A 23,309-nucleotide genomic window follows, 5' to 3' on the forward strand; every position below is an offset into this window, starting at 1 on the left:
GAAATTAGTGGTCCTGTAACAGCAGTCAATACAGCTAAATTTCACGGACAGGGTGTCAGAAGTGGACCAACACAGCAAATAAGCTTAAATTAAGTTAAATATTTGGTACTAGCAGTTTGCAACAGACACCAAAACAAGCTTATGAGTAAGCCTCACATTTCTATACTGCCACAATATCCTCCATGTCTCACCTCCTATCCTCTCCTCTGCTTTGTGTGCATCCACAGGTTTAGCTGACGGCTCTTTGGAGGAAGAGATCCCGTCCGTTGCTCTTCCCTCCCCTGACCTTGACGTGCTGCCGCCGGGGGACTTGAGCAACTTAGTTGGGGTCTTAGCGGGAGACTTGCTTGTGGTTGTGGTGGTAGTGGTTTCTCCGCTGGATGGCTTCTTGCTGAGCTGGAGTCCGCTGGTGAACTTTTCATGCTGAAGGAGGGTGAGGAATAGAAAAAGCAGAGATTTAAAAAGTGTATATACTGTGTATTAAGGTGATGCTTGGCAGCATGTGTTGTGTGTGTGTTCTTACCTTTAAAGCCTCCTCAGGCACAGTGAGCTCTCCTCTCACCACCGTGAACAGGTTGGTATGTGAGACAGACAGGTTAAGGAAATACTGGCAACAACAGCATAATTATGATACATGTTCATGCACACATACACTTTATACAAACAGAAACAGTTTACTGCTGCGAGCTGTAAATTGTACTTTATGTTGTACATGAAAAAAAGCCGTCTTGGTATGAATTCAAATAATAATATCTGGGTTTGCACAACGCTTGGCTGCTCAACATGTTTTTGGAGTGATTACTGGTGGATGTGTGAGAGCTGAGGAGGTTACAAAATCAGAGGAACAAAAGGATATCATATCCAAACCTCAGCTTGTCCTCCAACTTCAGAGTGATGTACATCTGCTCCTGGATGCGGACATCATTCACAAAGGTCTGCAGGGGGAGGGAGAGGCAGGACAAAAAGCAAGATGGTTATTGAAATCAAACGTAACAATAAAGAAAAGATAACATCACAGAAAGGCATCTGCTGGTCTACATGGCAGTGTCTGTGCTTCCAATTAACTACTACAGTTTGTTCATCACTGATTAATCTGCCAGTTATTTTCCCGGTTATTGTTTTGTCATTAAGATAAAGTAGTTGCTGATTAATTTTCTGGCAATCAACTAGGTGATTCATGAACTAATACTTTCAGTTCATGTGGAAATACCAACTTGCTGAGATATTTTCTTTCTGGTTTCAGGGTTTTTTAAGCTTTAACGGCTCAGAGGAACTCTTGTTGCCAGACACGTGACCACATGTGAGTTTAATATCTCTGTGAGGTCCCAGAATGCATGAAGCCACAGTGAAGAGTCAGCTGATTCTGGTATCTCTTGATAAGAAATCAGGACTAAAAGCCCAAGCATGACAATGCACGTCTTGCCCTTCAACAGTTTTCTTTCCCATCTCTTTCTTTCTCCCACTCCCATCTCCCCCCGTCCACCCCTCCTTCTACTATGCAGCTCTGATAGATCAGGTTTCACTCAACTGCAAATGAAATTCTATCATACTTGCACTGCTGTTGTAATAAAACATTCCTGCCTGCTCTCTAGTGAGTTGAGTTCATGACAGCTTAACAAACCAGCGATGAAACACACCCAGTACGGCTGTAAACGGTGCGACTGCCCAAACACTGCTTCTCGCTCACCACTGTGGCAAATCTGTATATATCCACTGACTCAGCAGGAGAAAACTTCCTCTGAATCCAGTTTAGGAGGTTGGATGGTTAATGACACAGCAGGAAGTGACTCTGACTCTGGTTTCCTGTCTGAGTGTTGGAGAGGATGTGAGGGCCGTGCTGCATATGTGTCCAATCTGGTGGGGCTGTGACTGAGTGCTAATCACTGGACATGACTAACGGCATGTGGCAACTGTAAACGGGTTTACTGAGCTACAATGTGGAAGAGAGAAGTGAAGTGTATCTAAAAACACTTGAGTACTACATTTCTTGAAATACATTTTAACGACCAACAGAGAGCATACAGTGTGAATCTCCCCACACTTTTTTTGTTCGAGTGACAGTTCATCCAAGACGTAGCATATGTATTTTTGGATTTTCAGATGATCTGTCCCTTAAATTTCTAGAAACAACAATATCCACATCACATTATTCGACAACTCTATTAACAACACCACTTTTTTGCTTTCCATTGTCAGCTGAAATTTAATTACTGGATACACTTCCCCCAAAAAATTAGAAAATAGGGAAGAGATAGCAGTTTAAAGGTTGTGTTTGTTTCTGGATCACGGATTGTGCCCTGAAGTCGTAATCTGCATAATTAGGATTAGATTCCTATCGATCTCAGCCCTGACACAAATCTTCATTAACAGAGAGATTGATTATTAACTGTTAAGTAGGAGGTCCTATTGACTGCCAAAAAACAAGTTAACCTCTAACCCCTCAGACCTCCGTCTGCTTTTACCTTGGATGTCTTTTCTTGATTTCTCTCAATCTTTGAAGTCGCTATCCATCTCCCTCTAAACCCCTTCACTCCTCATTGTGCTGGTTAAACATTCTCTTATCTCTCCCCGTCCCTCATCCATCACCTGACCCTCTCCTCTCCTCCATTATTTTCTGCCCTGTCTTTGTCCTCTGTCGTCCTTTTATCTTCGTCCTTACCTCTCTCTGTTTTGCATATTCATATCTGCATACTCACCCCATTCAGGCTGCCCAGGTCCTTGACCTTGTGTTCGTCAGTCCCCGCCTCGTAGTTGATGACTGCATGCTGCTTATCCACGCTGCGGGACTGCAAACAAAGACAAACACACAGCATTAACCAAGTGGTCACAGTTGTGGACTTTATTGTGACCCTGTTATTGGGATCAGATGTCATTTGTCCATTATTTTTACACTTAATCTTCACTGCTCTTTTTCAAAATGTCCTCACGTTGCTTATAGGGGCACCTGTGCTGCATCCAGACTAGAGAGTAAGTCTGACTGTGAACTGCAGAGTAGACACAGTTTCTTAGACAGACCATTAGAGGGCTGTGTGAGACTGAAGCAGACCATGCTACGTTACATGTCTGTAGAGGTATGAGCATCCAATGTCAAGAATGTATCTCTGATAGTGGAGCTCAATGCCAGCATGTACGATATCTACCACAATATCAACTTGAAGCATATCAGCAGGTATTTCAATGTCTCTGACGCTGCACACAACATACCGACACCTTCACAGCTGTACACACACACACACACACACACACACACACAAGTAGAACAGTGAAGCAGTGCAGGACTGTCTGGAGGTGAAACTATTGATTTTCTGCAGTGTTCAGATATGAGCCTATCAGCTGTTTTGAAGGTAAGTAATTTCCCGCACTGCAACCTTCTGTATGGTGAAAAGAAGATGATGTTATCCTCAAATAGAAATATACTGTGGAATTTGGCAAACATCCCTCTCGTGTATCAATGTCAGAGAATTTCAAAGCATATCAAGAAGTATGCACTGACATTGACTGATGAGTAAATTTGCTGCAGTCTCAAAATGTCTGTTGGAATGTCCTTCAGATAAGGTGCATCAATGAAATGCAAGGAACAAAGTGACATCTTGTCCTGGAACGGTTTGCTTTTATTTTGGCATTAGTAGCTCCTGTTTAATTCTAATTTGGGTGATTCAAAAGTCTGCTGTATGTGCTGTGTTTTTGGACTCTGTGGACTCTTAAAAACAAGCTTAAAACCCATCTGTTCAGACAGACAGGCATTTAGGTAGCTTGTGGTGTCTTATGTTTAAACTTGTGTCTTATGTCTGTTCCCATTTGTCTTTGTTTTATTTAGTTGATGTTATTTGATTTCATTTCTTTGACTGCAAAACACTTCATGACTGGTGTCTGTGAAATGTGCTATCTGTATTTGCATCTGCTTGCCTGATGTTTCATTGTAAGGGACAATTTTTCTCAGTGATTAGCTGGTTTTTGGAGTGACAGGACTTCGAATATCTGATAAAAATGTACCTATGTATTAACACAAGTCTGCCGAACATATCTATTAACTGTGCTGACTCATGAATCACAAACTTTTAACAATATGTAAGTGAAAGTATTAAAGACCAGAGCCAGAATATACGTCACTTGCACATTGAGTGTCAGACAAGAATGAGATTATTGTGTGTCAGTCATATTAATTCTGGGAGCTGGCTCTCATAGAAATTCTGACATGACTCTTTCCTATAACCCAATTGCCGACAACTCGAGTGCACCCTCGTGCAGACATAAAAATCTCAAGAAAGAGGCTGAAGAGTTGCTGAAGTAACGCCAGGGGAAGCAACTCCAGAGAGCCGACCGTCAAACAGATTACCTTAGATATATTAGGGTAGATCAAATAGGATAGAAACCAACTGAGCTGCCTGTTGTACCTCGCACGGCAGGATAGAGCGGCCTCATGCTGTTACACACAGATATACTGCTGACTAACTGAGTATGTGCAGAGGCAACTCGGAATACAGATGTGGAGTGGATAAACTTAACTAAAAAAAGTAGGTCTCCGCAAAGTAAATACAGAAGTAAAAAGAAGCGTTCAAAATGAGATTAATCTTGTGCATATGGGGCAGAGTGAAAGAGACAAAATGATAACAAGTGGAAGAGACGAAGACACGAGGCAAATCTGATTCATCAAGGAAAGAAGAAACACACTGCAGATAAGCTGAGTGATGACACAGAGGATATAATTCTGAGAGACAGAGAGAGCTCTAATAGCCTCGCTGACTATTATATGATTCAGGCTGGACACTGTGTTCCTGTATTTATTACACTCTTTCCCCTTTTCAGTACATAAATAAAGTATAAATCTAATCTGATCATGAGGCCAGAGCTTGTAGTAACAGTGTGATAATTCTCTGTCATACAGTCATTTGTAGTTTGCTATTCTGTCTGTGTGTGTTTTATTTAGAGCATGACACAAGCAGCCCTTAACGTTCAGCCATGTGACGAGGCCTTGGCTCGTTACAGCAGTCACATGGAGCACAACTGCAAGCAGCTACACAAAGTGGAACACAAACACATGCATAAACAAAGCCCCCAAAAATGTCCTCAATTTGGAAAATCTCCCTTATCGTTCTATCACTCCAAAGGCATCACAAGGATAGAAATACAAGAACACACACACACACACAGACACACACATGCAGGAGCAGCAGACCCTGGGGTCATCGGAGANCAATTTGGAAAATCTCCCTTATCGTTCTATCACTCCAAAGGCATCACAAGGATAGAAATACAAGAACACACACACACACACACAGACACACACATGCAGGAGCAGCAGACCCTGGGGTCATTGGAGACATGTTAGAGAAAGTGTTGGGGAAAAAACAGATCTCATACAACTCTGCATGCTTCAGTAAACTGGCCTTATTACTTCTCTCTTGAAGTTTCCTCATCAAAGAGGAGGACTGTGAGAGAATCTAGACCAGCAGGGAAACTAATAAAAACTCAGCAAACTGGGAGGTCAGCTTTAGACACAGTGCTGCTGTCTGTGACTGTGAAACTGTGTCTTCAATAAAGTAGTATTTTTCATTGAGATTGGAAGTTAATTCTTGACCTTGGAAACATAACAAGATTAACTCATTATAGAAGGAGGAAAAGACCAAAAACCTCAGATAAGTGTCTCTGACAACTAGATATTGTATGATATGATGGAAAGCTCCAGAACAGGGCTGCAACTAACGATAATTTTCATTGTCGACTAATCTTTCGATTATTTTGATTAGTCTGCTAATAATTTTATCGAAAAATGTGTTAAAATGTTGAAAAATGTCGGTCTGTCTCTCCCAAACCCCAAAATTATGTCATCTAATGTCTTGTTTCGTACTCGCACCAAAGGGCTTTAGTTCACCGTCATGAGAGAGTGTGTAAAGCTGCCAATATGTGAACGTAAGAAGCTGCAATAGGAGTATTATGGAGTACTTTTATAGTACTTTTCTATGAAAAATGACTCAAACCAATTAGTCAACTACTAAAATAGTCACCGATTATTTTAATAGTCGATTAGTCATCGATTAGTCGATTAATCGTTGCAGCCCTACTCCAGAACGAGTATTTTTCAAGTTTCAGTATGCAAGTACATTACTAACAGTGTGTCTCAAATCACATACTTGCGTTAGTACACTTCCATGTAGTATACTATGTGCTCTATGTACTTATTGGCGTAGTGCGCGAATTTCAAAAGGGTAGTGTTGTCTCAAACCAAACATGGCCTTTGTGCACTCACCGGAAATGACAACTTCAAAAACATGGCCTTTGTGCACTCACCGGAAATGACAACTTCAAATTTAAAGTTACAATGTGTAATTTATGTGGTTGTTTATTAGCAAATATCAACTATTGCTTTCATAATTATATATTTACTAAAGTGTAATGCAATTCACTTACAAATGGAAGCTTTCTCATAGGCTTAGAATGATTTCTCTATATATACACAGGCAGGGCGCGGTCTGCTGGAGGCTGCCCTCTTGCGTCGCCATATTTGAATACAGTGGCCGAAAGGGATATAAGCGCTTCGCCTTACGCGTTTACCTAGAACTTCCCGTCACTGGAGACGGTTAAGGTGAAGATCAATCCGGGGCGCTTCTGCGTGAACCTGCTTTGTACTTTTATGATTCTGTCGCACTTTAAATGGAGGACCACACATATGTTTTGCCCCGTAAGAGGGAAACCACGCCACCAAATAAAAGAAAAAGATCAGATAAGCGAGGACGGGACAAAACGCGAGTGAATATCGGCGTTGCTTATTCCAGGTGGAAAGAACTCCTGAAGGAGAAGGATTTCACAAGGGATGTGGAGGTTGCCTGCTTTCTGCTAGACAGGTAATTCAATCTGATATTTTAAAATCATTTTGGCTTCATGTTTGCAACTACTCTTCCCTCTCATCTAAGTTCGAGTGACGGCTACGTGTACGTGCTAACGTTATCCTAGCCTTGGCTAAAGTTATCCCAGAGCTACAGCTAAATAGTTAGCCTAGCCTACAGCCTAATCTGTTGATTGCTCTCGCGCTGCTGTGAAGGCTGCCACCCTCTCCTCCTCCTCTTCCCTCTGGGTAGCCGAGACACACCTCTTCACCTGGCCGTTCCTGCACCGCCTCTACCCTCTCGCCCCCTTCCTCTCCCTGGTCTTTCTCCTCTCCCTCTCCCTCTTCCTCCTCTCCCTGTGTACTGTGGAAGAACACTCTGGGAACGCATATATTATAATCGTACCAACCTGTATTTGCTGCACTGTGCCGTGACTATCACATAAAACGTGTTATTTTAGCATTACTGTGCTAATGTTTGCTCGTGTTACCAAAACAATTAGAAATAAAACACTCCGAGCATATATCTCACAGATAACCTATATCTCACTGGTAAGCTATAACATATCGTAACATGGTTTAGATTCCTAAATAAATATTCACCTCGTTGCTAGATACTCCTGAAAAACTCGAAAAACTCGTGGATGATACTATCTCTGCTGCTTTTTGTCCTACAAGGCCACCGTCACTTACCCGACGGGCGGGGTGAGCGAGTGAGCGCTGCAATCTAGAATTTGACCGCTGATGTCACTGTTACTCACCATTTTTACACACTGATGCTTCAATGCCTAATTGTAACCAGCCAGTTATCGCCACCATTTGCCTGCGAATTTTTGCCCACCAAAATATCCATCGACTGTATTGTATTGTTGTACTGTATTAATTAAAATGCACATGTTTTCACGGGTTTTATGCCGCAGTCTGCGCCAACAACGTACCCTCCTCCTACTGGCTGAAAATGTACCGCTATGTATGATTTGTTTTTGTGATCTACATAAACACATGTATAACTTAAAGTTATACAATGCAGCAACGTTCACGGTCGCACAGTCCTCGGCCGCCATTTCCAGTCTGAAAAGTGGTCCCTCCTCTTCCGCTACATAGCCAAGATGCCGACCATTGAGGGCGAGAAGTGCCATAGTTCCAGGTCCTTGACCGTTTCGAGTGCACCACCCGGGTACTCATAGTGCACTGCATTTTTTCATACTTGTCAGTGTGAACGCACTTACACACTCAAAATATTAAGTGTAAGTACAGAAGTACGCGATCTGAGACACAGCATAACTTCTAAGTCATATTTGTGGTATCCTTGTGAGAGCAACATCATTAAGACAATACTTTGTCTACTTTCTGCGTGCAAAAGGAAGACATTTGTCTTTGGTGTGCATGTGCAAAATCTGCTTCTAAAATCACATCATATCACATTCAGACAGAACACATTAAAACACACTGACATAAAAACACAATGCACAATAGAAGCAACATTACAAGGAGCACTGGGCAATCAATGGTGAGGACTGAATTAAGGTTATATATATAGATATAAAATGCTATGTGCTCAGGTAGCAAGCTGGCTGTACTTCCTGATTAAGATATTTTATGGCAACATGGGCAAACAGCCCCCTCATTCTGAGATCTCTCCACTTTGTGCATGTATAGGTCCTGTTTGTGCATGTGTGTGTCTTTCAGACCTGTGTGTAATTGACAAGCAAGAGTGAAAACATTGAATTTCCCCTCAGGGGGATTAATAAAGTGAATAAACTTAATAAACTTAAACTTTCTGTAGGTGTTTTTTTTGCACCAAGCTTACCTGTAATAAACTTAGTGGTAACATAAAAACATCAACTTAATAAATAAATAAATAAAACCCTTATATCTTAATAGTTTTTTTCCTGTGTCTACTGATAAAATTCAGCAGCAAATACAGGCTCTATAACTACTAAATACTATAGGAAATTGATTGTTTTCTATATATATTTGGCCTGATAAATACGCAGTCTACTTAAGCTTAAAATCAACATTTTTAAAAACTAGGTCAACTATTTTAAGGCTGGAAAAACTCTCTTTCCCACACGAACAGCTTAACGTTACCTTGCAGGGTGAAGCCAACTTCTCAAGTGAAAGTGAAAGTTTTGAATAAAAAAGGTCACAATAGAGTGCACTGGGATTAAAAATAAATGGGACTTTAATCAGTCATGAACTTCTGTTCATTCACAAATGAAATATGCTTTTATAATTCTGTTTTATGCTTCTTCAGTGCAGAAAACCCATAAATGGATTATGTTTCTTTAAATCCGTGAAGTTTGGATTTGATACTGTAAGGATAAATACCACCAAACAGGTCTAAGTGATATCTTGAGGGTGTGGAGTGTGATCTGCTTTAGATAATAATAATTGTACTGAAAGTTTTAATACTTTTACAAAGTGAAGAAGCCTAGAAATAAATCTAATTTGATGTGACGATGTTGAAAGCAGCCACAGTGACTTCACAGGTTTCTACCAACACAATAAAAATGAATAAATATCAGAGAGTCCTGAATGTCTTGACCGTCACACTCTGCGACAGACAGTGGTACCAGTACACTTCTCTAAACATGTCATGTCATAACAGAGACTGCTGCCATGGATGCACCCTGTACCCACTACAACTGACTCAGTCAGATAAGATCTAACTCAGGAGGTATCTGCCCCACTTTCTATTAATAGTGCAGTGACCAGAGGTACACATGAGCATACGCACGGTCTCCTTGGATGTATGCGCAGCTGCACGGACACGACCTTAATACACACACAGACACGCACATCAACATGATCACATATAAACATGCTCTGCTTCTGCATGAGTAACAACATGAGGGCTCATTTGTAGTGTACTCAGTCTCAGACTGTGTAAACAGTTCGCTTATGAAACACACTGTTGTGAGATCAGCAGGTTATTTATAAGACTGAGAGCAACTCTACATGAGTGTATGGCTCTGCTGGTTCACTGGTTTGCTCATGATCCTAAAAATTAGTAACTTGCAAAGACTCAGACTGCTGTTTTTTTTTAAATTTTTTTTACTAAAGACAGTAATATCTACAAAGAGAGAGTGAAAATGCAACTAACACATCTTGCCTTCTCTGGTTTATTGAAGCAGCTGTCAGTGGACACAAGGCCCAGATACAACAAACCATCAACAAAGAACTAGTTGGGACGAAGGCCGACTGTTGCGCCGCCTCACGTTGCCTGTGTCTCGGCCAAAAAGTTGCACGTGAACACACCACATAGACTACAGCCAACGGCCAACTAGCACGGATGTTCTGTGCCTGCGTGAAAGTGAAACTGTCCATAGCAGCAGGTGGCGGTACTCTGTATTAGTCATTAAAAAAGGGAAACCAGAAGACCAGCAGGACAGATTCAAGATGCCAGTTAGCCAGTTAGCACATTAACAACACAACCTGATGTTGAGAGAACATTGGGTATTGAATGTAAAAACATAATCTTATGAGTCTGTTTTGATCTCACGCCCTCTTGACAGCCATTCCTTTGCTTTCCTCACTTCAGTTTCTCTACTACTGCAATGAAGTAAACTGCCAATCAGTGATGTCACTCACCAACAGGCTCCGCCATCTCTGACACTGTTTCAACATAATGGAAAAAAGCCCACAAGGGCTGACTTGACTGATGGTGCCAGACACAACGCAAAAACTAAAGCGACATATGCCCACTGACGGCCTGACATTGACCAACAGCCAACTGTCGGGGCCCTAAAAGTGTTCTCACCTGTAGCATGAGCTCACAGTCATCCCGGCCAACGAAGATCATCTCCCGGGGGAGGCGGTGGCGAGTCCCCCCGCTGCTCACCAGGAACCAGGAGGTCACACTCATCTCTGCAACCTGCTGCTGCCTCTGGTACACACCTGCTGGGGACAAAAGCAAACAAGCGGCAGGTCAGATTATCTGTTGTAATCTGTATCAGTTCTGAGAATAATCCACCAGATTTCCCTCAGCATATCATCCAAACAAACTCATGTCTACAGAAATTCTGAAACGGTTTTAGGATATTCTGAAAATATTATATAACAGAAACACTTGTTTTGTTTAGCTAATTAAGACTAATTTTCACCAACAGTGCTCTTTGAAAAACAGACTAGGCAAGGCAGGATTAAAATACAAAGGCAGTTCTCTCTTCTGAAACACATGAAAGAAAATAATTTATTTGGTCGCTGCATATTGAGGGATTAAATGAGAATGACACATTCACATTTATCTTAGAAGAGAGAAAATTTGAATATCTGCAAACATGGCTTCAAGGTTTGAGACCATTCTTTTGCCTTAACTTGGTGGCAAGACAATACAAATGTAATGAAGTTGTTTCAGACATTGGAAAATAAAGTACTGAGTTCTGTCACACACCTCTGGTCCAGGTAGCTCACTGCTGATCGACTGCTGACAACACAACGCAGCTAGGCCATCCTGAGGAAGGAGAAGAAAAGAAAAGCTTTTATTCTTTTTTCATTTATGCTCACAGAAGCAGACCAACACATGAAATGCATTTCTTTGCAACATGATACAGACAGCCGAGATGTATGAAAAACATATGAAGCAATAAAGGCAGACAGCAGAATCACAGACAGTGTGTAAAAATTTGCAGAGATTCGCTGAATGAAAACACTTCATCTTGCTTCATTTTGTTTTGCTGGTCGGGGGAATGAGGTTGAGTGGGCGGTCCTGCAATGTGATGCCTTTCTGTCTGCGCCTGGAAATGAACACTCGGCCAGCCAGTGAGAAGCATCCTCTCTTTCTCTCTCTCTCTGCCGGCCCTGATCATTGCCAGATGTTAGAAGAGGAAGTGATGTAGGAATGTTGGCTGGCCTCCCCAGCAGGACATTTATTTTCCCTCCTGCCTATCTCCTCCCCTCGCTCTCTCTTTTCAGAAGAGCTAGAAAGGAGGTCAGAGCCAGCCACGCCGACTTTCCAACTGCCCGGGCCGAGGAGAACAACACTGAGCAGCAACTAACTGACGGGCGTGTTGTCTTTGCGGCTGCTCTCTAAGTAGGTCTGCATAACATGAGGAAGAGATGTGATAACATTGTTGAATATCGCAATAATGATATTACTTGTGATAAATAAACAAAAAATTGAAGTGTACTCAGTTCTGCCTTTTTGCTGTTATTAGTATACTGATGAAATACAACAAATAGCTTGTTTAATTAGCACAAAAGACACCGATAAAAAGAATGACACTCTCTTTCATCTAGCTAAAAAACTCCTGAGTGCAATATTGTAGTCTTTTGTGATGTGCTTATTACGCTACATGTCACTGCAATGATGACAAATATATATAGTGTCACCCTATTTCTAACTGACTGCCTGCAGGATTGATGCTGTCTGAAAGAGCCACTAGCTGTAAAATTTAGCAGCCAAAAGCACCTTCTCATAATTGAATTTTCACACTGTCACATGAAGTGAACAAAACGGAGCGATGCCTCTCAGAGTGAAGTGGAAAATCTGTTGTCTCTGTCATGAGACACATTTTAAAGGACTGCTGAATTTGGTGACAATTTTAATACTTTTCACAATTATTTATTTCAAAATCAAACACAGGTTTCAAAGAGAAGCTTTTCATGGAAATTTAAAGTGCTACTAAAATAACAGGCGCTCTGTCGTGTGGAGAAAGTGCCAAGAAAAGCCCATCAGAGAGGGAATTAAAGATTATTGAGCTAAGCTCTTGCTCACTTGACCTCATAAGTACTCGGTATACCAACGCAATAATCCCCTGGGTAAAATTTTAATCAACCGCACACCTCTGACGGGCCCTCGCACGATACTGTTGGGAACACGACTGTACCAAAGCAACAGCTGTCTCTGATGTAAAGGGGATCGGTTGTCATCGTAGTGACGGCTCAGAATATCCAACGATTTTATATGACGTGTGAAACGTTTAATGAGGAAATTGTAGACAGTTGTAAAGCAGTTTGATATAAGTATCTGCTGCAACATGCTGTCAGAGATAAGTGTTTCTGACATATTATATTAGGTCTGTCTTCATGGTGTTGAAGAGCAGTGGGAAATACTGGATGTGGAGAGAAGGGAGACTGTGACAAAACTTACGGACAAGATTGTGTCCTAAACTGACCAGACTTGTGTTAAACATGTGCATCCTCATAAGAAATGATTCATGGAATAAGTACAAAATCCTCCTTAATAATAACTGTAACATAAAACTTGCATTAACCTTAACTGAATTAAACTTTCCTTGACTAAATCCAAAATAAATCTCTTAACCAAACCAAAATACCTCCTATAATAATATAACTAAATGTGAGTAAATAAGGAATATAGAAAAATCCAATCACACCATCACTGACCAGACTCTAACCCAGTATCTCATGCTTACATCATGTGCATCCTCTTCATGGTTAACAAGTTACACCATGACCATATATATGCAAACATTATGGATATGGAACCCATATTGTGTTTAGATGCTAAACTGGACCGACACACTATCAGAGGAAGCCAACAAAAGACAACAACAGCATTGCCATTACACTGTAATTATGTGTGGTTTCCCCTCCCCGCTGTAACCGAAGCATCTGAAGGCTTGCCATCTCAATAACCACCGCACACTCACTGCAGAGTGCAACGTTAACGAGAATGCGGTGTAGGAGCCTGAATGCGACGCATACCAGCCTGTGTGGTGCCATTAAAAAACCTTCTTGCTATCACACATGAAAGACAGGGCACAGCTGGAGGAATGCAGCGGTAGGTCTGACGCAGGAGGCGCAGCTGAGGAGCATATAGTGTCTGCTCTACATGTGTTCCTCACAGGCCTGATGGTAAATGTAGGTACAGTAAAGTGACTTAACAGACTGTTATAGCTGATCTATTATTTGCCTTTCCACACTTGGTCATTATATCCACATGACTGATGATTCCCAAAAATCTCTGTGTAATATTTTGAGAAAGCACCAATAGTCAACCCCACAATATTATTGCAATATTGAAATTGAGATATTTGGTGAAAAATAAAGTGAAAGCAGATTTTCTCCTTATTGTCAAGTCCTAGTTAAACGGCCAGTTTACCCAAAATACAGAAAACATATGGTCTCATTTAACTCTAGCAGTGTGCAGCCATGCAGATAGTTTTGGCCAGATTTTGAGATATATATCTATCAACAATAATAATAATAACATCAATTTATTTGTAAAGCGCTTTCAATCAAAGTGTTGTACATCATTAAAAACAGGAAGGCTACTAAAAACAGTATACAATAAATAAAACACAATAAAACAATGACAGACAACAATAAACAGACAAATCAAGACTTAAAAACAACAGTGAACAAATGGGTCTTTAGCTTTGCTTTGAAAACATCAACTGAACATGCCTGCCTAATACCAACAGGTAGACTGTTCCACAACCTTGGTGCACGAAATGAAAAAGCACACTCATCAACCGTCTTTCTGCGGACCTTGGGGACACTCAGAAGATGAGTCCCCTGGGAGCGCAGGTCATGTGCAGGCGCGTACGGTTTAATCAGGTCCAACAAGTACTGTCGTGAGATGCCATTCCCAATTTTATAAGTAAGCAAAAGCACTTTAAAGTCTGCTCTATCCTCTGCCGGAAGCCAGTGGAGCAAGGCCAACATGGGAGTAATATGCTCATATTTACCCGCTGCAGTCAGAACACAAAATCAAAGGAGAGGGTCTGATCAAAGGGCACACCAAGATTCTTAATTCTGTCACTGCAATGAATCACAAGATTCATCATCATCCAGAGACTAATAATCATTATTTCTGTCTTAGCCGAGTTAAGTAACAGGACATTTCTAGATAACCATCCCCTAACTGCAGCTACACAGCTCCCTAAGTTTAGTCATATCTGAACCATTTTGCAGAATAAAAGGCGTATACAACTGTAAGTCATCTGCATAACAATGAAAAGAGATCCCAAATTAACATAAAATCTGACCCAAGGGTGCAAAGTATAGAGAGAAAAACAGTGGACCAAGTACAGATCCATGGATTTCTGCTTCCACTTCAACACAGTGGAAGTGAATGGAATTAAATATGTGGGGCTCACAGCATTGAAAAAGTGTAATTGAAAATTCAACAGCGAAAAAACTGTGTTCCCGTTACTCTCAATAATCAAAAATAAACAAACACGAACTCAAACAATAAGTCGATTAATCGTTTGACAACTATTTTGATAATAATATGAGAAAATATGGCAAATATTCTCTGCTTCCAGCTCCTAAAATGTGAGTATTTGCTGCTTTTTCATGTCGCATTTAATAATAAATACAATATCTTTTAGTTTTAAACTGCTGATTAGAAACAACAAGCAATTTATGCGCAAGACTGGGAAATTCCAATGAGCATTTTTTAATGTGTTGTTTGATATTTGTAGAATGTGATTTGGCTGACCTAATTATTCCAACAATTCAGCTCTGTCTCACAGTGATTCCTGTGTGATGATTACCGTGGGGCATTAAACGCTGTTATCATCTGAGAAGCAAAAGAAGGAAGAGATGTAGAATATCTGTGCGTAAATATTGGTAATCCATAATGTCAATGTTGAAATACTGGCAAAAACAAACTGTCAGTGGTCTCATTTCCAATCCACTCTTTCAGCAACATTCACGCTGAGGCTAATAAGGAGGAAAACTGACCTCATGGTTTTGGCAGGAATTCCCCAACCCCCAGACCTGCACTTACTATCTCCCACACACACACACACACACACACACACACACACACACACAGAATTAAGGAGTGAAAGGGCAGGATTATTCCAAGATGACTGTGAATTCTTTGTATGGGGGAGATTGCAGTGAAGAGACAGGAAGCATGCACTGCACTTCCTGTGTTGGACAGAGCTCACTCATCTTTGTGTCCACAGTACGATGTTGACTTGGTGACTGTCTGACGTGAGTGAAAAACCATGTGTCATCTACAGTGAGGCAGCTAATTCACAGCACTTAGGCACTGAATCACATTGTCATGAAGGAAAATCGTCTTATACCGCTAACAAAGGCGCCGAATCAAAGCAAATGAGTGCTGATATTATTATTATTCGTTATATAATAAAATGTTCAGACATAAAAAATAAGTGGGGATTATAAAAGATTCATTGGCTGTGACTAATCACTTTTACAGCTATGTTTCTGTTCTCTGGCACAAAGTTATATAAGGAGTCTTGTGTCTTTTCAACAATTCATATATCTACACTCCATTTCAAACTAGCCAATCACAGACACCGGGCGAAAGGGGACAGGAAGTGATGTTCCTTCGCCGCTACACATGTCTGCTGCTCTCCATAAAGCATCTGGCCCAAGTACGTATCCCAGGATGATGAAACAGCGCTACTCATCTGCCTGACCTCCCAGACCGTCACATCACCACAGCAACCCCCGATAGCTGACTCAGACCGCATCACACACACTGACAGCTGCTGTGTGTAGCCTCCACACACAGATTTACACAAACACACACATGTTAAGCAAACCCAAAGCGAGAAAGACAGTAGAGGAGAAAGAAATGGGAAGAGAGAGACAGACGGGCACGGAGAGACAACTCATACTCTCGTCACTGACTTTTTTTCCATGTGGTCTTATGATGGGAGCCAAACTTAGCCCCAGTGAGGGTGTGGTTGTCTGCCTACATTGTAAAAATCTAGTTTTATCTCAGTGTAGCTGCATTAAAATTCACCAGCAGCTACAGTGGATGATAGCTCTCCAAAACCCATAAAAACCATGCTTGGCCCGGTGACACCTGATCTGTAGTGCTTCTACAGGAAGTAGCAACGGTACAAGAAATATATTGTCTCATTTGGCTGCTCACAAAGTGATTAAATTAAAAAGCTTTAAGGCATTTCTTGCACTCAACTTTCATGTGTGGCTGGTCTTTTCCAGGAGAAATCCTCTGGCAGACAGCAGGCGATGCATTTAATGTTTACAACAAAAGCTGATTGTTCCGATATAAATAACTCCAAGGCTAGACCCATTTGGCTAAACAGGAAAAGAAGAGAACAGTAACTGCATTAAATTAAACTCTATTGACAAAAATATCATGACACCGGCTCACGGCATGGTGATTTCTTGGAAGCATTGTGCATAAACACCACAGCAAAGACAGCAAGATGTTGCCAAAATGAAAACACAGACTATTGTACATTAACACTTTAAGTAAGACCTGAAGTGTGATAAATACTATAATCATTACTTCATCTTTGCAACAATGGAAACAAAGAGAAAAGCAGGCATGTGGTGTTAGACAGCACCTTGGAGCTATAAGCAAAACCAATAAAAGGAAAGTACATTGAAGGTCAAGACAAATAGAGTAGCAGCAGCCTATTCCCTTGAAAGTGCTGATGTAAGGTCAGTAAGTCAATAAGGAATAGACCAGGGAGACTGAATTGTTCTCGCAACCCTAGAGGTGTTGTGGGAGAAGGGGAGCCGCCAGACCCTGAGGGGTGAAGAGAACAAACCAGGCAAAGGATTCAGGATGAGACGCCCGAGCAACCTCTGGACAAACAGACAGACAAACGGACAGACAAAAGGCTGTTCAAGTCCCTGATGAGTGAGTCTACTGTAGATTTACAGACATGAAAGTGTACAATCTATTGTTCCTCTCTAAACTAGACAAAAAGACAGACTGGGCTTTGTCTAGGATGCAGATAATGATATACCAGACACTTGTAAAGCCAATTCAAAATGGTGTCTGTTGTATAAGCTATGTTTTGTTGCTTTACGTTTTTAAATCACATTTTATTCCATTTCATTTTGTTGTTTTTCACAAACATACTCTGACACACTATTGTAATGAAACCTAAAGTATTTTAGTAATGAATTATGCATGCATGTACGTGATGCTAATGTCACATGGCACTTTATTGCTCTACAGGGCAGCCAGTCAATCACAAAAGTTTGGTTTGATGCAGTTAAATAATACAGTATATGAAATGTTCCTGGTCTAAAACTGAGTGTGCACAAAGGAGCACGCCATGGCTGCTCCAGGGATGTCAGTCTTTAACTCTTTGATTTCATTTGACATCTGAATCGAATTGGCCTACTTTACCTCTCCTCATAAATGACGAATTGCCGGGAAAGAGCAAAACACTCACTCGCCATGCTCTGAATCCTCGACTACAACTGGAGGCTAAAATCCATAATAAGCATGTCTGTTACTTTGGGGTTTTCATTGTAAAGGCTCAGAAGTGACCATGAAAATCCCAGCCAACAATGGTCCTTCGGCTTCCAAACACTGGTTTGGATATGTGATGATGGCTGAGTGTTTAACCCACATACACATATGTACAAACAAAGTCATCAACAGCATCATTTTGCCTTTTTTCCTCCTGTTTTGGCTTAAACCGAACCAACAACAACATAATTATATCAAATGATAAAGAAAGTCATGCAGGTCATGCTTCCCCACTATGCGTTTGTAAATCTGGATCATGTGATTGGAGTAAGATCACATGCACTACATTTATATCATGAATAATAATTGGAAACATTTTAAAAAGAAGAAGACAAAAATGAATTCTATTGAATGATACATTTTGAATAGTTTCTAATTTACACAGCCAGATAAAGACTCCACACCAGCGTTAATCTCTAACGACAGGACCACAGCACCATGCAGGAGATAATAAATCATTAGGGTGTCAGTCTAGCACCTGCAGAAACCTGAGTGCGCATGTGTATGTATGGCTTTATGTGTGTGTTAATGTGGTCTGTACATGCAGCATGTGGGTAGAAAAAAACGTCCCATGCAGCAGAAAAGACCATATGGTGCCGAAAAGCGGCCACACGCATCACATGAGCAGTTGGCGAGAGGAACAAACAAGCAAACACCTCCATTTAGCCAGCATCCGTCGCAGCCCGCTCCATTGTTATTACCACACACAACCCAGCACACCCCTGGCTGTAAGACACAAGCCCCGCCACATGCTCGGTGACCCCTGTGTTCCACGTGACCTACAGACCTACATATAGATATTTGCATTTCAAACGTAAAAAACCAAACCAGCCCTTCAGCGCTACTGGAGAAAGTAAAGTGATTATTCTTGTGGAGTCTAACGGAGGGGAAACCAGCACTCTGATCTAACTCGTTCTGATAAAGAGATAATAAAAAATAGATTATTAATAATCCAAAAGAATTAATGAAGCACATGCCCTGCAGCACAGTCTTTTTCAGTGCATGTAATTCATTCTCCGTAGCGTGTGTGCAGTGCATTATTCAGGAAATACACTAAAATACGCTCATTTCTGGAGGCAGCATTCTCAATGGGGCATGGAAGCAGAAGAGTATATGTAGCAGACTAATGTGCAAACTTTAATTAACCATCACAATGTTGGCGCAATAAATATTAAATTATGCTAGAGCTGAAAATATGAGTTGATTAAGTCATTTTTTTGAAGCAGAAATCAAACGTTCATTGCTACTTTTCTCTGCTTTATATCATTGTGAACTGGAAAACTCTGGGTTTTGGACTGTTGGGCCGACAGAAAATGGGACTTGAAGGAAATTTTGATGAGCATTTTTCACTATTTTTTGACTTTTTATAGACCAAACAATTAATAGAGAAAATAATCAGCAGATTTATCCATAGTAGAAATTAGTTGCAGCCTTTTTAGACTGCAGTTTTGTTAAAATCATCAACGTAGATCTGTTCAGTGATACTGGATTACTCCTGCAAACAATTTAAATGGGGCTAATAGATTTACCTTCATTACAGAATTACACTTTCATATGAATAAATCACACAAGCAAAGCCCAAGTGTGTCTGGTACCCACAGATTTTCTCTGGTGAGTGCCCTTATGGCTCTGCGTGGCCCCTGCTGAGCAGATAATGACTGACCCATGGCCCTTTAACAGGAACATTAGGATTTGGCCAACCCTGCCACGTTGATTATGATACCAGCATTTATGCTGCCCACAGCAATAGCCTCAGCAGCAGACAAAAATAGTGAACTCCCTCACACTGAAATCCACACTGGCACTTAGGAGTAAAAAAAAAACATCGATGTTAGCATAACAGGACAATCAGGGGAGGCTGGCAGGGGGAGAGATGGGAATGGAAACTGCCCAAATACAAGATCAATATCTGCAGTGGAAAAGGAGCACAAAATACCGAAAACTCGCAGGGGAGTACGTCACACCCCAAAACAGATGTGAAGGTCACCGTGTTTTATTTTTCATTTTGGGAAGTTAAATGCTTAAAAAAAGCAGACACACCCTCCATGTTCCATAACAAGGGAGAGGCTGATGATTATGTATATAAATTGCTTCATGCGTTTCTCTTGTTTTCTGCACTGCTGTCCCATTTTTTTCACCACAGACTTTTCTGTTCACCTCCCTTGTTTCTTTCTGCACTCTGCACACGAGCCGGCGCTTCACCAGGCAAAGCTATCTGACTCTCGTAACCCTTTTAAAGTTTCTACTCTGGCAGATTACAGAAGTGAGATTCACTGCTATTTTTAGCCACGGACACCCTGGTACAAAACACTTTAAAAACATGTTAAAAGAATGGAATAGATTAGAATATAAAGCTCCAGCGGAGGTTGTTTTCAGTCACAAACAGAACTCCCTGACCACTGAAGTAAAATGAACTCACTTCCTAAACTTCCTACTATACACAATGGCTGCGGGCAGGCCGGACAACAAAGTCCCCAGTGCTAACTATAGGCTTGAATAGAAAACAGGTCCATATTATTGAAGGAAACTCTTAGTATACACACACATATAGGCCACTTGATCAAACTAAGAGTTATACTGAACCAGAACATCTTTTAAGGAACTTTGTCCAAAGGAAACCAGAACACCATGAGTAAACTTCAACAAATATTTCTATTCATTCACTCTGCGTTATCATCTGCACTGTAACTGTGTAAATGGACACGTATGGAGGCAGGCTGGGCTGCAGTCTAGCTCGGACACTGCTGCTTCCTCTCTGAGAGTGCAGCAACCATCCTGTGACACTGACACAGTTTTTAAAAATGCAACCGCCTGTAGAGCCAACCGGCCTGCCAGCGACCACATTTGCGGAGAAGACAGGAAGGAGGCGGAAAAAGGAAAAAGGCAGAGTGAAAGGGAGAAAGGAGAGGAGAGGAGAGGAGAGGAGCTAAGCCGGACTGCATGGTATTATCTGCAAATTCTATGGCACAGACCCAAAAATTTTGAATTCTTACAGCTGAGGGAGGAGGAGGAGACTAACAAGAGTCAGACTGATGTGCAGCCTATAGCTCTCCAAGAACACATCGGTCCAGTATGCGAACAGTGGGACTAGGTTAGAAACCCAAACCTGGAGTGCATGCAGTCTCATCTGGTGCCTTTGATGCCATTAGATGGGGGAAATGGTCAATAAATAAATACAATCGAGTTGCTGCAGCCATGAATAGAAGCCTCTGTTTCAAATGCATCTGTTTCTAGCATTTGAACTACATTCATCACTCATTTAATAGTCTGCTACCTGATAATTAGACAATAATAACACTATCTTATATCTGTAAGAGGCAAACAAATAAGGCATCTGTAAGATCCTTGTCATCTCAGTATTGAAGACACTGTAATGCACTTACAGCACATCCTTTCCTATTTCCCCAAGTTTCACATCTCATGTGATGATGACAGCAAAAATCAAAGTCCACACAAAGAGAGCGGATGCATGTAGGCCAGCTACATCTGCCCCACGAAAACAAAGCCTCCACACAGGAGGAGAAGAGGAGGAGGAGGAGGAGGAGGGTCCGGCTTTGGGAAACACTTTGCAGCCACACTGCATATTAAAATAACTCCTTATATAACCTAACCTTTAGATAATATAAATAGATTCAAAGGAGACCCGGAGGTGATTGTGTTTCCAATGAGATAAACAAAGCGATCACTGTAACCTTCATTGATGAGCATCCTGTCTGGATAGCATCCGTGCGGTTACAGAAGGATGCAACTGATAGAAAAGCAGCTCAATAACAAATGATGGCAGCACAGAGGGCAAACGTGGCCGGTGTTTTCACAGAGGCAGCAAAGTGTCGAGGCTGTGTGGCTTTACAAAGGCGGAGCAGGGCAGGCTGGTCATGCTGCTGCTGCTGCTGCTGCCGACACAACAGTAGCCATCCAGTTAGCCAACAGGGAGTCACACCAGTTTGTTAGCAGGGTATCCCCCCTGGCTTGTTTATTACACTTTCACACAGTCATTTTGAATCAATGCTGCCTGGTTTTAATGTGAGAAGCTCCAAAATCTCCGGAGAATTTTGTATCAACACTGTAAAGCCACACTGACATCAACAGACGGGCAGCACAAAAGCACAAAACCGACTCTTTGCGTTTTTTCCTCCGCCGCAAACTTGTAACGGCCGAGCAGCTAGCTTAAAACCTACTGTTAGCCGGCTAAATAAAAGTGTGCTCCTCACTTACCCTTTTTCCTTTCTGGTGTGTGTCTCTGCTGAAGGTGTGTGTATGTGTGTGTGTGTGGAGCCCAGCCCTGCAGTCACTCGGCCTTCTCTCCCTCCGTTGCTCAGCAATAACGCTTCTCCCTGCGAAATAGCGGCGAGCGGACCAACATCCTGAGAGGAGCGTCAAAGCGCCGGAAGTGTAGACGAGAACTTCCGGTTACCGCTTTCAGAATAAAATCAGAGCGAGCACGCTGCAGAGATTTGGGAGTGATGTGTCCCCATAAGCCTTGGCGTGACGGACTGTATCTAGGCAACCATATGCACAATAAATCACGTGACTGCAGATTTAGGAAAAATGTAGTTCAACTCCCCTAAATCTGTGGGGAGAGATTAGCACATAAAAAAACTGGGAAGAGATTTTCATTTTATATCAAAATTATTACTTATTTATTATTATCATTTTTAATGTTTCTTACACCTGCCTATATATATAGAGTAGTTTATATATATTACATACATACATACATATTTGTTAAATACACATAAAATATACAATCAAGTACAATAATTTCATTAATTTTGCCAATTTCAAACTCATCCATAAATGCCTACATGATCAGGCTCCCCAGGTGCTCAGTGACCTTGTGGCTCAGTAACACGTGGAGCAGCCAATGGGAAATGTAAGGTTCCTCTGAGTAAACCTTCATTTGGACAACAGCTTTTTCTGACTGTGGAATTAACATGTGGAACTCTTTACCTACAGAACTCAAATTGGATCCTGATTTCGAACACTTTAAACTCAAACTGAAATTGTTTTTTTTTAAGAGGAATCAGTTGTGCAGTCATGACTAATTTAGTGCCTCCTATTCTATGGTGCTTATTATGTACTGCAATTTGTGTCTTGTATTGTTCTGTCTGTATTTTCATTGTTGTTTGTACTTTGTGCTGTCTTGTGTTCTTGTTGCTGAGTCTTTTATATATGTTAAGGCCCAGCTAGGGACGAGCATTGCAAATTAGCTTAGGCTATAAATGCTGTGGTGTGTGGCATTTATGTATGCATCATACTTGTCCCCATACAAATAAACATTAAATGAATTAATAA

General features: G+C 41.3%; 1 protein-coding gene across 7 annotated transcripts in view; it reads right to left on the reverse strand.

Annotated features, from left to right (window-relative positions):
- The window catches only part of cep170aa (centrosomal protein 170Aa), a 47,876-nt gene extending 25,511 nt beyond the window's left edge, over positions 1-22,365 (reverse strand). For 6 of the 7 annotated variants that reach the window (XM_050071111.1, XM_050071109.1, XM_050071107.1 and 3 more), the window contains exons 1-7: positions 22,230-22,365; positions 11,220-11,279; positions 10,587-10,726; positions 2,697-2,786; positions 854-935; positions 524-579; positions 192-423 (exon numbers count right to left, since the gene is read on the reverse strand). In XM_050071111.1, the coding sequence (XP_049927068.1) occupies positions 192-423; positions 524-579; positions 854-935; positions 2,697-2,786; positions 10,587-10,691 (565 nt within the window). In that variant the 5' untranslated portion in view covers positions 10,692-10,726; positions 11,220-11,279; positions 22,230-22,365. The remainder of the gene's footprint in view (positions 1-191; positions 424-523; positions 580-853; positions 936-2,696; positions 2,787-10,586; positions 10,727-11,219; positions 11,280-22,229) is intronic. The other variant, XM_050071105.1, reaches the window with a different exon arrangement.
- Positions 22,366-23,309: the final 944 nt, after the last annotated feature.

Source organism: Epinephelus moara, chromosome 19, assembly GCF_006386435.1.
Source record: "Epinephelus moara isolate mb chromosome 19, YSFRI_EMoa_1.0, whole genome shotgun sequence".
Lineage (NCBI taxonomy): Eukaryota > Metazoa > Chordata > Actinopteri > Perciformes > Serranidae > Epinephelus > Epinephelus moara.